The 16,341-nt window shown below is 36.1% G+C and overlaps 1 protein-coding gene across 1 annotated transcript; it reads right to left on the bottom strand.

The window, feature by feature from the left end:
* Window positions 1-15,191: 15,191 nt before the first annotated feature.
* Window positions 15,192-15,413, bottom strand: LOC121492835 (ubiquitin-like protein 5). The gene has a single exon (XM_041758030.1). The coding sequence runs from the start codon at window positions 15,411-15,413 to the stop codon at window positions 15,192-15,194; it is 222 nt and encodes a 73-aa protein (XP_041613964.1).
* Window positions 15,414-16,341: the final 928 nt, after the last annotated feature.

Below are 16,341 nucleotides of genomic sequence, written 5' to 3'. Positions count from 1 at the left end.
CCTCATTCTGTCATGCTACTAGTGTCAATAACCAAGTCTAATGATCCCCTTTAAGCTTATTCTTAAGTTAATTACTTTTATAAAATTTTATTGCTTTACTGAAAATCTTTTTTCCTCTTGGTTTCTATGACCCAATTCTCTACGTTTCCCTCAAACCTCTGTATAATATTCTAGATTCATTCATCCCTCTCTTCCAGAGAAGAGATCCTCTCTTTTCATCCATCCCCCAGTTTTCCAAGGGAAGAAAATTCTTGCTCTACGTGCATTGTTGCCTGGACTTTGCCAGATAAAAAATAAAGAGAACTTTTATAAAAAAATATTATAGTTCTTTTATTTCTTTTTATTCCAAAATAGCCATGTCTCATTTGTGTTGTTGCTGATGGTAAAGAAAATTTCCATTTCAGTATGATTCAAATTTGGAAATAAAAAAAGACAGAATAAGTCTTCCCATTTTTCTTCCTGAGAGCAAAATTTTAAAGGCTCCCTGACCTATAACGAGAAAATCAAAGCTATTACAATATCACAAGAACAGTACAATAACTTTAAAAAAGTGCATTGAGAAATAATAAAGAATTTCGATACCTAAACAACCCTGCCAAGTGCTTCATTGAAAAATGTTTGGTGGCATTTGCCTTAAAAATTCATCCTCTAAGAACTTTTCACAGTCAGCAAATTGAAAAATCCTGTAGGGTACAGGCTTAAAACAAAGTGAAAATAACCTTGGAACACCAAACCAACTGGAATCAGGATTGCATTGGGCTCTTGAGATTTCCTACACAGACAGTGATGTCATTTACAAACAGTTTTATTTCTCCCAACCCAATCTGTACACCTTTTATTTCCTTTCCTTCTGTCACTGCATTAGCTAGGATTTACAACATCATATTGAATAGAGAGGAAGAGAGGACGTCCTTGCCTTATTCCTGATCTTAGAGGGTAAGCTTTGAGTTTCTTGCCATTACATATGATATTAATTATAGTTTTTTGAAGATATTATTTATCAAACTAAGGAAGTTTCCCTCTATTATGAATGGAATTTAAATGTCATTCTCCCTCACATAGTTGTTGATAATGGAATTTCTAACTAGTTCATGAGATTAGAAATCTTTGGAAAACACTGCTGCTTGTTGGTTCTATTTAATGTTACTGTTAATGCGTAACTCTGTTTTTGGTTTAAATCAAAATTTAAGTAAATCTATGTGCTGCTTTCCCTAAGCAATTGTACTTCTTATGTGAAGACTAATAGGAAGCTAAAATGGATTAATTATGTAGAAACTGTAAACCTCATTTTAGGAATTGTTTACACTCTTACTCCCTTAGAAGGGCCAGTGAAAGCTGAATGCAGTGAAGCTTCTGAGAAACTGACAGAGAAATGTGTTTAGGGAATAAATTTTAAAATGGTGGTTAATGAGCCACTATTGTTTCTTCTACGAAAAGGCAGAAATGGAAGTCGTTCTGAAAACTCAATTTGCCAAAATAAAGGAAGGTTTCCTCTTCTCTGTATTTATGTATGGAAAAAGGATATTCATGACATGCAATCCTTAGAACTGGAAAATTTTCTTCTTCTAACTGATTACCCATACTGAGCGCTATTCAAATACTGTCAATTTGGTCCTATATGAAAATCCTCCTTCACTACACATTTCCATTCATTTATAGTCAACAAAATTACATTAAAAACAGTTCAAAAACAAATTAAGACATTTTACTGTAATGTTTAAGTAACTTTAATTATATAATGATACATTTAGCAGTGATTCTTGATTTTCCTATCTCCAAACTTAATTTCCTTGAAATAATTTTAGTTATTATTTTTTTATTGCTTTTCATGTGAAATTGTTATTCTCCAGTGATTTTGCATTACAGTAGATTTAGTTCTATGCCCCTGAGTTTTAATCTCAAACTTTCTATTTCCATCAAATGTTCATTATTTAATTCTATCAATGATTTCATTTTATCACCTCAGAACTATATTTTTTCCTATTCTACAGGTCTTTAAAACTGATGAGTCATAACATAAAATAAAGTATCTCCGTATTGCTGAGGACTATTGTTATGCAAATAAAACACACCCAGCCTAAGCTGTTGTCTCTTTTGTAAAGAGCCTTGGAGGAGGTTGGGCAAATCTTCATAGCAATTTTTAAATGCCGTCAGCTTTTGTGCATTGCCATGCTCTGTCTTGATGTCTCATCCTCTCTCCTCTTTCTCTCCATTTATTCACTTACTTATCTCCATCTAATTTTATTTTAATATAGACTCATCTATGTGTTGGCAAGATGATTAGTATTCCAGGGAAAGCAAGATTGTCTTAGTAGCTTTCCCAAAATTTCCAGGGAAGAACTTGAATTGTTGCCTTTAATCATGCATCAAACAAGAAACCAATTTCCCTATTCAGGGATTGAATTACTCTAATTCCTTTGACTTGGGTCACAAGAACCCTCTGCGGTTTGTGGTGAACCAAGCAGGTGCTTATTCAAAATCAAAGGGGCAGAGAAGAATTAATATGTATTGAGATAGATACTCTTCCAAGGAAGATACATCCATCACTAGTTCACTCTCTCAGAGCTTAATCTACTTCTCTTGTCACAGCCTTTGCCACCTCATCTTTAGCTGCCTAAATATAAATATACTTTGACAGGATTTTATCTTTATCAGTTCACTTATTTACATACACACACACACATACACAAACACGCATGCATGTATTTCCATCTAGGCATTTCTTTTACATTTGGGGATTACTATAATAGCAATCCAAAGTAATATTATATTTCCCAAAAAAAAAAAAAAAATATTATATTTCCCTTGGGATCTGCTATAACATTTGGAAGAATAAAAGAAAATGAGAGAGAGAGAGGATAGAGGGTTGAGTTTGGAGGGTGGCAAAGAGAAAATTATAGACTGCCACTAATGGATTTCCAAAGCTATATGTATCTTTGCTTTTTTTTTTTTTTTTTTTGGCTAATGGGATCAATATCTGAAAGATCCAACTGGATACTTACAGAAATATTTTTGACTTGAACATTTATGTATTAATAAATTTTAAATATAATGCTTTTGGTCAAATTCTATTCAAATAATTTCTTTAAAATATCTACCTTGGGCGCGTGGGTTGCTCAGTGGTTGAGCATCTGCCTTTGGCTCCCATGGTGATTCCGGGACACTGGGCTTGAGTTCCATGTCAGGATTCCTGCAGGGAGCCTTCTTTGTCCTCTGCCAATCTCTCTGCCTCTCTCTGTGTGTCTCTCATGAATAAATAAATAAAATCTTTAATAAGATAGCATTTACCTCAACACTTATGGTTTTGTTAAATTGACTATTTATCTCCTTTCCAGATATTTTAATTGTCCAACATGGCTTAATTTTCAGGCATGTATTACTAAGAATCTTACATGTCATGAGCACTCTAGTTGTACATCTTCATCTATATAAAGTGTTTACAATACACATTCTGGTTCATAGCCACATTCCTTCCTCATGTTCCTAATCCTCCTTAATGTTTCCACTGGAATAAATTACCACAGAAATTTTGGGTTAAAAAGCACTGATTTATTATCTAATGGTTCTGGAGGTCAAAAGTCTTAAATGAGTCATAAGGAGCTAAAATCCAGTGTCAGCAAAGGCTCTGGGGAAAAATCTACTCCTTGCCTTTTCCAGCTTCCAATTGCCTGCATTTCTTGGCTTGTGGCTACATCACTCCTCCCTCTGTCTCTTCATCACATTTCCTCTGACTCTGATCCTCCTGCCTCTCTCAATGTGATTACATCAGTCCTGCATGGAAAATCCAGGGTGACCCCCATCTCACAGTCTTTAACCTTAATTATACTTGAAAAATCCCCTTAGCCATTTAAGGTAAAATATTCATAGATTCTGGGATGAGGGTTTACACACCTGTAGGGGTCATATTTCTGCTCATTTTTAAAAATATTTTATTTATTTTTTTATTTGAAAGAGAGAGGGAGTGGGTAGGAACAGATGGAGAGGGAGAGAGAGAGAATTTCATGTAGACTTCATACTGAGTACAGAGCCCAACAGGGGGCTCAATCTCATAATCCTGAGATCATGACCTGAATCCAAACCAAGAGTTGGATGCTCAATAGACTGAGCCAGCCAGGCAGCCCCATTTTATCTTCATTTGTGATAATGGTGGGTATTTGGATCTTTTATTCTGGACAGACATATTCATTATTTTGGAAATATTACTTTTTTATAATCTACTTATTTTTTCTGTTCACTTTTTCTAAAATACACATTACTTAAAGACTGGACACTGTACTCTAATATCCCACTTTGTTTTTATATTTTCTACTTTCTGGAAGATAATCTCAACATTATTATAAGCATTCATAAAATGTCTAGTGATCTTTGGCTATCAAATCATAATTTAAAGTGAAGCACTAAAAAAGCTTATTGAGGCTCTACATGTGTTTGTGGGCATGTGTAGAGGAGGGCACTTGTTGAATGATGGACTTCTTCATAATAAAGTTCTACCATAGAATCCCAAATTGCTATGTCTATAGTTTTTGTTGTGATCACTGCTTTGCTTTTGCCTTTTGTTTGTTAGCTTGCTTGTTTGAATCTTTTTAGGTCAATTTCTTTAGAGATGAATTTTCAAATATCTTGTTTGGTGTTACACACCTGGCTATTTTCATGCTGGTGACTGGAGAAATAAGATGGAGACTGTAAGGCTTAATTAGCAATTTCATTTATTCCTCTGATTGTCAGGACATTTTTTCACTCTCATGCTCACCATTAACTCTCCCTAATTTTCCTGAAACCAGGATCATTTTGACTCAGGTTTTCCTGAGAATAAGCGTGTATCCATTGCTTTGTTAGGAAGGGCTATTTATATGTCTGTACTGGTTTGAGGAAGATGTTGATCAGTCTAACTTTGCCTTTGGTAGACTGTTAGAAACTGTATAAAAGGGACACCTGGGAGGCTCGGTGGTTGAGTACCTGCCTTAGGCTCAGGGTGTGATCCTGGGATCCCACCAGGATGAGTACTGCATAGGACTCACTGCAGGAAGCCTGCTTCTTCCTCTGCCTGTATCTCTGCCTCTCTTTATGTGTCTCTCATGAATAAATAAATAAAATCTTTATTTTTTTATTCATGAGAGGCACAGACTGAGAGAGAGAGAAACAGAGACATAGGCAGAGGGAGAAGCAGGCTTCTCTCAGAGACCCTGATGCGGGACTCAATCCCAGATCCCAGGATCACAACCCAAGCCAAAGGCAGGTGCCCAACTGCTGAGAGACCCAGGCCTCCCAATAAATAAAATCTTTAAAAAAATAAGAAAAGAAAAAGAAGCTGTTATGCACTTACCTCATTGAAATACCTTGGGGCTCCATTCCTGGAAACTTGCAGTGGTAATTTCTATAATACAATGTGCTTCCTCATTGCCACCTCCCATGCAGACTTTTAGCTCTTAGCTTCAATTTGTTGTAAGTCATTTATATCTTATTGATCTTTCTGCTGCTCATCTCCAGAGGAAGTGTTGATACCTCTTCCTGCATCATCTCCTCTCTAGTACTCTATATAGTTAATGGGTTTAAACATTTTTATACTTTTTTGCTTTACTACCATTTCAAATCTTAAGAGGAATCAGAGAAAAAAAGCACACATGTTCAAATCTTCATTCTAATGATACTTTTCAATTTTTTACCTTTTTTTTCATATTTTTTATCTTTGCCTTGGTTAAAAACCCCCTTCATTCTGTCATGCGACTAGTGTCAATAACCAAGTCTAATGATCCCCTTTAAGCTTATTCTTAAGTTAATTACTTTTATAAAATTTTATTGCTTTACTGAAAATCTTTTTTCCTCTTGGTTTCTATGACCCAATTCTCTACGTTTCCCTCAAACCTCTGTATAATATTCTAGATTCATTCATCCCTCTCTTTCTCTGATTACATCTTACATTTGACAGGGCAGGGATGGGGAGACTTCAGTATATTCATAATCCCCATGTTGCTGCTATGTTACTTCTGTAAAACTCCATAAGGATTTGCATTGCTAACCTTACAATAGCAACCCAGTTTTCCAAGGGAAGAAAATTCTTGCTCTACGTGCATTGTTGCCTGGACTTTGCCAGATAAAAAATAAAGAGAACTTTTATAAAAAAATATTATAGTTCTTTTATTTCTTTTTATTCCAAAATAGCCATGTCTCATTTGTGTTGTTGCTGATGGTAAAGAAATTTTCCATTTCAGTATGATTCAAATTTGGAAATAAAAAAAGACAGAATAAGTCTTCCCATTTTTCTTCCTGAGAGCAAAATTTTAAAGGCTCCCTGACCTATAACGAGAAAATCAAAGCTATTACAATATCACAAGAACAGTACAATAACTTTAAAAAAGTGCATTGAGAAATAATAAAGAATTTCGATACCTAAACAACCCTGCCAAGTGCTTCATTGAAAAATGTTTGGTGGCATTTGCCTTAAAAATTCATCCTCTAAGAACTTTTCACAGTCAGCAAATTGAAAAATCCTGTAGGGTACAGGCTTAAAACAAAGTGAAAATAACCTTGGAACACCAAACCAACTGGAATCAGGATTGCATTGGGCTCTTGAGATTTCCTACACAGACAGTGATGTCATTTACAAACAGTTTTATTTCTCCCAACCCAATCTGTACACCTTTTATTTCCTTTCCTTCTGTCACTGCATTAGCTAGGATTTACAACATCATATTGAATAGAGAGGAAGAGAGGACGTCCTTGCCTTATTCCTGATCTTAGAGGGTAAGCTTTGAGTTTCTTGCCATTACATATGATATTAATTATAGTTTTTTGAAGATATTATTTATCAAACTAAGGAAGTTTCCCTCTATTATGAATGGAATTTAAATGTCATTCTCCCTCACATAGTTGTTGATAATGGAATTTCTAACTAGTTCATGAGATTAGAAATCTTTGGAAAACACTGCTGCTTGTTGGTTCTATTTAATGTTACTGTTAATGCGTAACTCTGTTTTTGGTTTAAATCAAAATTTAAGTAAATCTATGTGCTGCTTTCCCTAAGCAATTGTACTTCTTATGTGAAGACTAATAGGAAGCTAAAATGGATTAATTATGTAGAAACTGTAAACCTCATTTTAGGAATTGTTTACACTCTTACTCCCTTAGAAGGGCCAGTGAAAGCTGAATGCAGTGAAGCTTCTGAGAAACTGACAGAGAAATGTGTTTAGGGAATAAATTTTAAAATGGTGGTTAATGAGCCACTATTGTTTCTTCTACGAAAAGGCAGAAATGGAAGTCGTTCTGAAAACTCAATTTGCCAAAATAAAGGAAGGTTTCCTCTTCTCTGTATTTATGTATGGAAAAAGGATATTCATGACATGCAATCCTTAGAACTGGAAAATTTTCTTCTTCTAACTGATTACCCATACTGAGCGCTATTCAAATACTGTCAATTTGGTCCTATATGAAAATCCTCCTTCACTACACATTTCCATTCATTTATAGTCAACAAAATTACATTAAAAACAGTTCAAAAACAAATTAAGACATTTTACTGTAATGTTTAAGTAACTTTAATTATATAATGATACATTTAGCAGTGATTCTTGATTTTCCTATCTCCAAACTTAATTTCCTTGAAATAATTTTAGTTATTATTTTTTTATTGCTTTTCATGTGAAATTGTTATTCTCCAGTGATTTTGCATTACAGTAGATTTAGTTCTATGCCCCTGAGTTTTAATCTCAAACTTTCTATTTCCATCAAATGTTCATTATTTAATTCTATCAATGATTTCATTTTATCACCTCAGAACTATATTTTTTCCTATTCTACAGGTCTTTAAAACTGATGAGTCATAACATAAAATAAAGTATCTCCGTATTGCTGAGGACTATTGTTATGCAAATAAAACACACCCAGCCTAAGCTGTTGTCTCTTTTGTAAAGAGCCTTGGAGGAGGTTGGGCAAATCTTCATAGCAATTTTTAAATGCCGTCAGCTTTTGTGCATTGCCATGCTCTGTCTTGATGTCTCATCCTCTCTCCTCTTTCTCTCCATTTATTCACTTACTTATCTCCGTCTAATTTTATTTTAATATAGGCTCATCTATGTGTTGGCAAGATGATTAGTATTCCAGGGAAAGCAAGATTGTCTTAGTAGCTTTCCCAAAATTTCCAGGGAAGAACTTGAATTGTTGCCTTTAATCATGCATCAAACAAGAAACCAATTTCCCTATTCAGGGATTGAATTACTCTAATTCCTTTGACTTGGGTCACAAGAACCCTCTGCGGTTTGTGGTGAACCAAGCAGGTGCTTATTCAAAATCAAAGGGGCAGAGAAGAATTAATATGTATTGAGATAGATACTCTTCCAAGGAAGATACATCCATCACTAGTTCACTCTCTCAGAGCTTAATCTACTTCTCTTGTCACAGCCTTTGCCACCTCATCTTTAGCTGCCTAAATATAAATATACTTTGACAGGATTTTATCTTTATCAGTTCACTTATTTACACACACACACACACATACACAAACACGCATGCATGTATTTCCATCTAGGCATTTCTTTTACATTTGGGGATTACTATAATAGCAATCCAAAGTAATATTATATTTCCCTTGGGATCTGCTATAACATTTGGAAGAATAAAAGAAAATGAGAGAGAGAGAGGATAGAGGGTTGAGTTTGGAGGGTGGCAAAGAGAAAATTATAGACTGCCACTAATGGATTTCCAAAGCTATATGTATCTTTGCTTTTTTTTTTTGGCTAATGGGATCAATATCTGAAAGATCCAACTGGATACTTACAGAAATATTTTTGACTTGAACATTTATGTATTAATAAATTTTAAATATAATGCTTTTGGTCAAATTCTATTCAAATAATTTCTTTAAAATATCTACCTTGGGCGCCTGGGTTGCTCAGTGGTTGAGCATCTGCCTTTGGCTCCCGTGGTGATTCCGGGACACTGGGCTTGAGTTCCATGTCAGGATTCCTGCAGGGAGCCTTCTTTGTCCTCTGCCAATCTCTCTGCCTCTCTCTGTGTGTCTCTCATGAATAAATAAATAAAATCTTTAATAAGATAGCATTTACCTCAACACTTATGGTTTTGTTAAATTGACTATTTATCTCCTTTCCAGATATTTTAATTGTCCAACATGGCTTAATTTTCAGGCATGTATTACTAAGAATCTTACATGCCATGAGCACTCTAGTTGTACATCTTCATCTATATAAAGTGTTTACAATACACATTCTGGTTCATAGCCACATTCCTTCCTCATGTTCCTAATCCTCCTTAATGTTTCCACTGGAATAAATTACCACAGAAATTTTGGGTTAAAAAGCACTGATTTATTATCTAATGGTTCTGGATGTCAAAAGTCTTAAATGAGTCATAAGGAGCTAAAATCCAGTGTCAGCAAAGGCTCTGGGGAAAAATCTACTCCTTGCCTTTTCCAGCTTCCAATTGCCTGCATTTCTTGGCTTGTGGCTACATCACTCCTCCCTCTGTCTCTTCATCACATTTCCTCTGACTCTGATCCTCCTGCCTCTCTCAATGTGATTACATCAGTCCTGCATGGAAAATCGAGGGTGACCCCCATCTCACAGTCTTTAACCTTAATTATACTTGAAAAATCCCCTTAGCCATTTAAGGTAAAATATTCATAGATTCTGGGATGAGGGTTTACACACCTGTAGGGGTCATATTTCTGCTCACCATAATAGCTAAGGCAAATCAAGGGGTGTTGTAGATGTAAATCTCACAAGCAGACTGAAGTATTTGTTTTTAAATGTGCTGACATTATGAACTAGACACTATACCCTGGAGCACCAAAGCAAAATTCTGAAATCAAACTCTGTTTGACAAGCATTTTTTAAAATATTTTATTTATTTTATTATTTGAGAGAGAAAGAAAAGAAGCATGAGGGGAGGTGCGGGGAGAGTGGCAGAGGGAGAGTGGCAGAGGGAGAAGGAGAGGGAGAAGCAGATTCCCTGCTCAGCAGGGAGCCCAATGCAGGGCTTGATGCCAGGACTCTGGGGCCATGACCTGAGCCAAAGGCAGATCCTAAGCCAACTGAACCACCCAGGTGTCCCCGTTTGAAAAGTGTCTACTGAGTGCCACTGTTTGCCATCCAACATGCTATGGCTTCTGTGTCTGCCTTCAGAGTTACAGATTCGGTTCCCTGGGTGTTTTTCAATCAGAAACATTTGGCTTGAAGTATATGAAAGTATAGGAGCCTCAAGAATTATGGTTTATGGAATCATGGTAAATGTAACCCCATGAATATGTCTATAAGTAAGTTATATGTTCAGATTTCCGTATCTTCAACTTTACTATATAAGCCCAAAATCTGTGAACCAAAAATTATGCCAATGCCTATATTTGGAGCTTCAATTATATATTGATTACAGTATTCCAGGAGCCTAGAATATTAATGAATAAAAAGCTAGAGGTAGAGTAGGTGAATTGATCAGAAAATTTGCTGGAATATATGCCCAAACTTCTACTTAAATTATCCCATGTTTATATATAAACCATCAATACTTATTGCCAAAGTCAGTCCTTTCACTTGAGCACTAATTTCTATCCCCTCTCACTAAGTCTAGAATGTCCCTTCAGTCTTTTTACCTTCACATCAATTTTCTTCTCTCTACTAAAAGACTTACATCAACATGCAACCACTTTTCTTGTTTTCTTATGTTTTATTATTTTTAAAATTTATTTATTGAGAGAGAGACCACATGCAAGCAGGGGGAGTGGCAGAAAGAGAGAGAGAAGTGCAAGCAGACTCCACACCAAGTGTGGAGCCCAGCGTGGGGCTGGATCCCACAGTCCTGAGGTCATGACCTGAACCAAAATCAAGAGCCACCCAGGTGCCCCCTTTCTTATTGTTAAATACAAGAGATAAAAAGAAAAAAAAAAGAAATAAAAAGAGGACAAAATATTCTTGGTCCTCTTTCTCTTGTCAATTATTAATCCATTTTTGGTTTTTTTTTTGTACTGAATGATTTATTTCATTGCAATTTTAGTACTCAGAGATCACTTATTTACTTGAGAATATGTAGAGAAGCAGGAATGCTGAACTGGGAATGAGATATGGCAATGAAAATGTATAAAGAGTCTTCACAATCTACAAATGCAATGAATGATCCACCATAGGATAAGAAACCAGTTCTAAATCCTGGGCATTTAAATTTAACTTAAATATGAACAAGCCCACAGAAAGTATAGACTCTCCCCAGCCTGTCTCCTGTGGCATTCTCTTACCCAATTGAGTGCTCAAATTCACAGTCTGAAAAGCTTTTCATTTTTTTTTAACACCATTCTGTACCCATACAACTATTCGATTTTTTACTTCCAGTACAGTAAATTATGTAAGATATTCAACACTACATTATAAAATAGATTCCAGGTTAGGTAATTTTGTCCAACTGTAGGCTTATGTGAAGGTTCTGAGCATGTTTAATGTAGTCTAGACTTAACTATGATGTTCAGTAGATTAGGTGTCATGAATTCATTTCAATTTATGATATTTTCAGCAGTGGATTGATGGGTGTATCCTATCAAAATACATATACAGCAACCAATGACAACAACCACAAAAAGTGCAGACCCACTGAAGAATTGAAATGCAAATCAGAACATGGAAAAGAAGTCAAATCATCTAGCTATGCCAAGTGGGATGGATTTAATGAGAAAGTTGCATTTATATCATACGCATGACAAAAGTTCCGTTCTCCCAAACCAACTTAACATACATAAAAATTAAAAACAGGTCATTTAATCCACCAGTGAGGAGGAACTTCAGGTACTATCAGACATTGATTGTCTCATTACTTCAGCCCCAATATATGACTGAGACTAGTGAAGCCAAAAACTACTGTAGGCTCTTGCTGTAGTAGGCTGACACTAGCAGTCAGTGAATCAATAAAAACCTGAATATACAGTTGAGCCTTTTGAAGAAAAAAAAATGTGACTAGCAGCTAGAACATGTGAGAACAGGGATGGCCCACACCCTAGTCCTTAGCTTCTGAAAGATCTTATCTTCCTTCACAGGAAGGAGCTGATCTTAGAACAGAAACAAAAATACTGGGACGCCTGGGTGGCTCAGCAGTTAAGTGTCTACCTTTGGCTCAGGGTGTGATCCTGGAGTCCCGAGATGGAGTCTCACATCAGGCTTCCTGTAGAGAGCCTGCTTCTCTCTCTGCCTGTGTCTCTGCCTCTCTCCCTCTGCATGTCTCTAATGAACAAGTAAATAGGATCTTTAAAAAAAAAAATACTTTGATAAAAGTGCTATTGGATAGTGGAGGCATAGGAAAGGAAGTAATTAATTTTAGCTATCCCAGGAATAAATAGAGTTCTCAACAAAATTTTTTATATGTCCTATGAAAGATGAGAAGTGTTTGTGAATCATCAAGTTCAGTGTAGGGATTCCATGATCACTCTGGGAATACACTCCCCAAGATCAGATGCTGGCTTTGTCACTCACTGACTGTGTGACTTTTGTAGCTTCGGTTAAGGCTTTTATTTCTTAGTTTCCTCTTTATGCCTGGTAAAATTGTAGAATTTGTGTCTCAGGGTTATTATGAAGATAAGTTAATATAAATAAAGACTTCCAAGATTCCTCAACTCACAGCACAATATTTAGGTATTAGAGTTGCCCTCAACCAAGATGGGGAAGCCTGCTGGTAGCACAGGTTTGGGGGATGAAAGCAAGTGTTTAGTTTTGCAAAACATGATAAAGTAGATGATTTCTATTATATACTCAAGTTTAGAAGTAACAAATGATATAAATTAATAAATTCAGAAAAAAGTACCTGGGATGGGAAAAAGAGAGGGCTCCTGAAGTCTAGCACCTTCCAATGTTAGTTAGATCAATGAAAAGAGGAAGAGCCAGCACAAGAGACTAAGAAGGAATACTATATGAGATTGGGAGAATTAAAATTTTTAAAAAAGATATTAAAATATTAGAAAACAAATGAAAAAATATCCAGGATTATGGAGGAATCACAGTGATGAATACTGCTGATGCTAAAGAGGGCTGAGAACTGACAACAGATTTTTGCAATGTCATCTTAATCCTAACAAGAGCAGCTTTATTGGGTGGTGTAAGCAAAAGCCTAACTGGAATAATTTCAAGAGAAAACTTAGAGTTACTATAGATAATCCTTTTGGTGATTTTGCTCAATGAAAAACAAACCAAAGGAGACAGAACATAGACTCCTAACTCTGGGAAATGAACTAGGGGTGATGGAAGGGGAGGAGTACAGGGGGTGGGGGTGAATGGGTGACGGGCACTGAGGGGGACTCTTGACGGGATGAGCACTGGGTGTTATTCTGTATGTTGGTAAATTGAACACCAATAAAAATTAATTTATTAAAAAAAAGTACTGCACTGAGAGGGGCACTTGAGGGGATGAGCACTGGGTGTTATTCTGTATGTTGGTAAATTGAACACCAATAAAAAATAAATCTATTATAAAAAAAAAAAAGAAAGAGAGGAAGAGGTTTCTGAGGATGAAGAGCTCATGCTGCAATCCCAATATGAACAGTTCCTTCAAATATCTTTCTACTCTTTATAATTCCTGGGAATGTACATCTGAAAAGCTTTTCAGGGGATCCCTGGGTGGCGCAGCGGTTTGGCGCCTGCCTTTGGCCCAGGGCGCGATCCTGGAGACCTGGGATCGAATCCCACGTCGGGCTGCCGGTGCATGGAGCCTGCTTCTCCCTCTGCCTATGTCTCTGCCTCTCTCTCTCTCTCTCTGTGTGACTATCATAAATAAATAAAAAAATTCTGTTAAGTTTGTTTACCTTTGTGATCATGTGACTGACTGGGAGGTGTGGCTCATTGCTGTTGATCAGAATCACTGGATAGTATCCTACCACACATAGCTAGCTTGGAAAAAGATCCAAATCCACAATTCAAAGTACAGTTTTTACTGAATGCTTATCATTTTCACACCATGATAAAGTAAAAAGAAAAAAAAAAGTTGAATCACTAGAAATTAGGGATAATCTCTAGAATTTCTATTATGTTTTAGGGATTTAAACTTATGGTCTTTCCCCAGTTACTTCTGATACCTCTATGACAGTTGAAAAATTAGAAGTGAATATTTCTGGAGAATTCAGATGAAATGTTCCTACAGAATCAAAGCAAAAGAGCTGAAGTTCCTAAATCTTTGGTTTTATTGGCCTCCCAAACTATGAGCTACTTTTTGTCTTGCTGCTATATTGTGAAGGCCCGAGAAAATTAAGGCCATTCCACCTCAAGTTTAGCATTAGCACAAGTACAGCCATCTCAGGCCCCTGTGAACAAGAGCTGAACTTTACCTGACTTCAGTTACAGGAAAAAACGCAGAACGCCCTTGACAGAAAGTCCCATATTGGAATGAAAACAGAGCTTAAGAAACTCCCCCACCCTTTCCCCCATATCAGAATGAAGAAATTCCTCCCCCCCCTTCTGGAGGTCCCCTAGACCAGCCCTTAAAACTAAGCTGAAACCCACCTGGGGTCCAAGTCCCTGCTCTGCTGTATTGGGTATACTTGGACCCAAGCTGGAGCTTGTTAATAAACCCTCGTGTACTTGCATTGGTGTCAGCTCCTTGGTGGTTTCTCGGATTCACAATCTTGGACACAACATCTATACCATATTATCTAAATTTTTGAGGGAAGGAGAGTACCTATTCTTTTCAACCATGATTTGTTTTATGAATTCCTCTGATGCATAGATCTCCTCTTTTGGAACCAAGAGTCTGAAATGTTATTAGCTCCCTAAGAGTCAACTTTTAAACACTGGTTGACATATTGATCATCAAATCTAGTTCTTGCTGCATACCATTTAAGAATTAAAAAAAGTTTTGTGAAATTAAAGCTGTCTACAGAATAAGATGAACATACTGTCTTGTAGCATAACTGTCAGCTCTAATTAATGACTTTTCGTGGCTGTGAGAATACTTTTTTCCCCTTTGGTGTTTATCATGAATAAAACAACTCCAAAAAAATATTGTGTTAGTAAGAGACCTGATTTGGATATGACCAAACAGCTTTTTTTTTTTTTTTTCAATTTCTAAGATTTTATTAACATGAGTTTTTAAAAACAAACATCCCTAGCAGTGTGAGGGAGAGAGTAGAGAAGAGGGGACGGGAGAGAACAGGAGGGAAGAGGAGGTGCGGAGTTGAGGGGAGGGCAAGACAGGGCAGGACAGGGGGAAGGAATTCTGCTTTATTGGTAATAAAGCTCCAGGTTCATCCCATCGCAGATTTCATAGTCCCCCAGAGACACGTGGTCCTTGGAAATCATGTAGCACTTCTTCAGGATGGTCTTGTTCCAACAGGTGCCAGTTTGGGCTGCAATCAGCTTCTTAAGGTCCCCGATGGTGTCATCAGTGTTGCACTTAACCCGCACTTTCTTCTCTAGATGGTCGTTGCAAACAACCTCGATCATCCTGCCTGGAGCTTTCACAGACATGCACACCCTTGATGGCTGGGTTTTTCTTTTTCTTTTTCTTTTCTTTCTTTCTTTCTTTTTTTTTTTTTTTTTTGGCCGGGTTTTTCTTAATATAGTCTATGATGCCCAGAACATAATGGACTTGACAAGCCTTGATTATAGAAACCTCATTAAGTAGAAATATATGTGTTATGCCTTGTTAACAGATTTTAATAACTTGCATACTATCATACTCTGTGGCCTACCTAGTTAAGTGTATGGAGAAATTTGAAAAGTTTTTGATAAGTTAATTTTTTTTCTGTTTGTTATAGTCATTTTTGAAGCTACAACTATATTTATCATATAATCTGCAAACAGTTGTCATTTTGTAAAGTTTATAAATTTGATCTGTATATAAGAATGAAAACATGTTTGATTTAATCTAAAGTCTGCTTATTTTTGGTTGTCATTCATTTAAATGCACTCGTGATCAAGGAAAAATTTTATAAGTGAAATTAGTAAAGTGATTGATATATTCTATTAATAATCTTTAAGATACACATATACCAGATAAGAAACTAACAAAATATATTTTCAATAGAGCTTGTATTTATTGATTATTTTGGTTACCATGCCTTGCTACTTGGCTGATATTTGTGAGAAGAAAGTGGAGGTTTCCCCAAATGTACTGCATATTAGAAAATCCTTAAGAATAACTTAAGGCTTTGAAATGGTAAGCTCTGGTATGACCATTGCATTGCCCCTTAAACATTTCCAAAAACTTGAGGAGTTACTACATTTTTTGCTTTTTAATGCCACATAATTTTTGTCATATTAGGGTAAGAAAGCTATTTCTTTTTTTTTAAGAAAGCTATTTCTTAATAAGTTTTCTATAGTATACTAAATGGAACCAGCAGTTAGCTGTTTTGAAAGGATAAATTATAAC

The sequence above is a fragment of the Vulpes lagopus genome, chromosome 6 (genome assembly GCF_018345385.1).
Source record: "Vulpes lagopus strain Blue_001 chromosome 6, ASM1834538v1, whole genome shotgun sequence".
In the NCBI taxonomy this organism is placed as follows: domain Eukaryota; kingdom Metazoa; phylum Chordata; class Mammalia; order Carnivora; family Canidae; genus Vulpes; species Vulpes lagopus.
Note: the sequence above shows the minus strand (reverse complement) of the source record. Positions and strands in the feature narration are given on the sequence as shown.

Bases quoted from the DNA above. Each gene is read 5' to 3' on its own strand.
- LOC121492835 (XM_041758030.1), bottom strand. From the start codon at position 15,413: ATGATCGAGGTTGTTTGCAACGACCATCTAGAGAAGAAAGTGCGGGTT.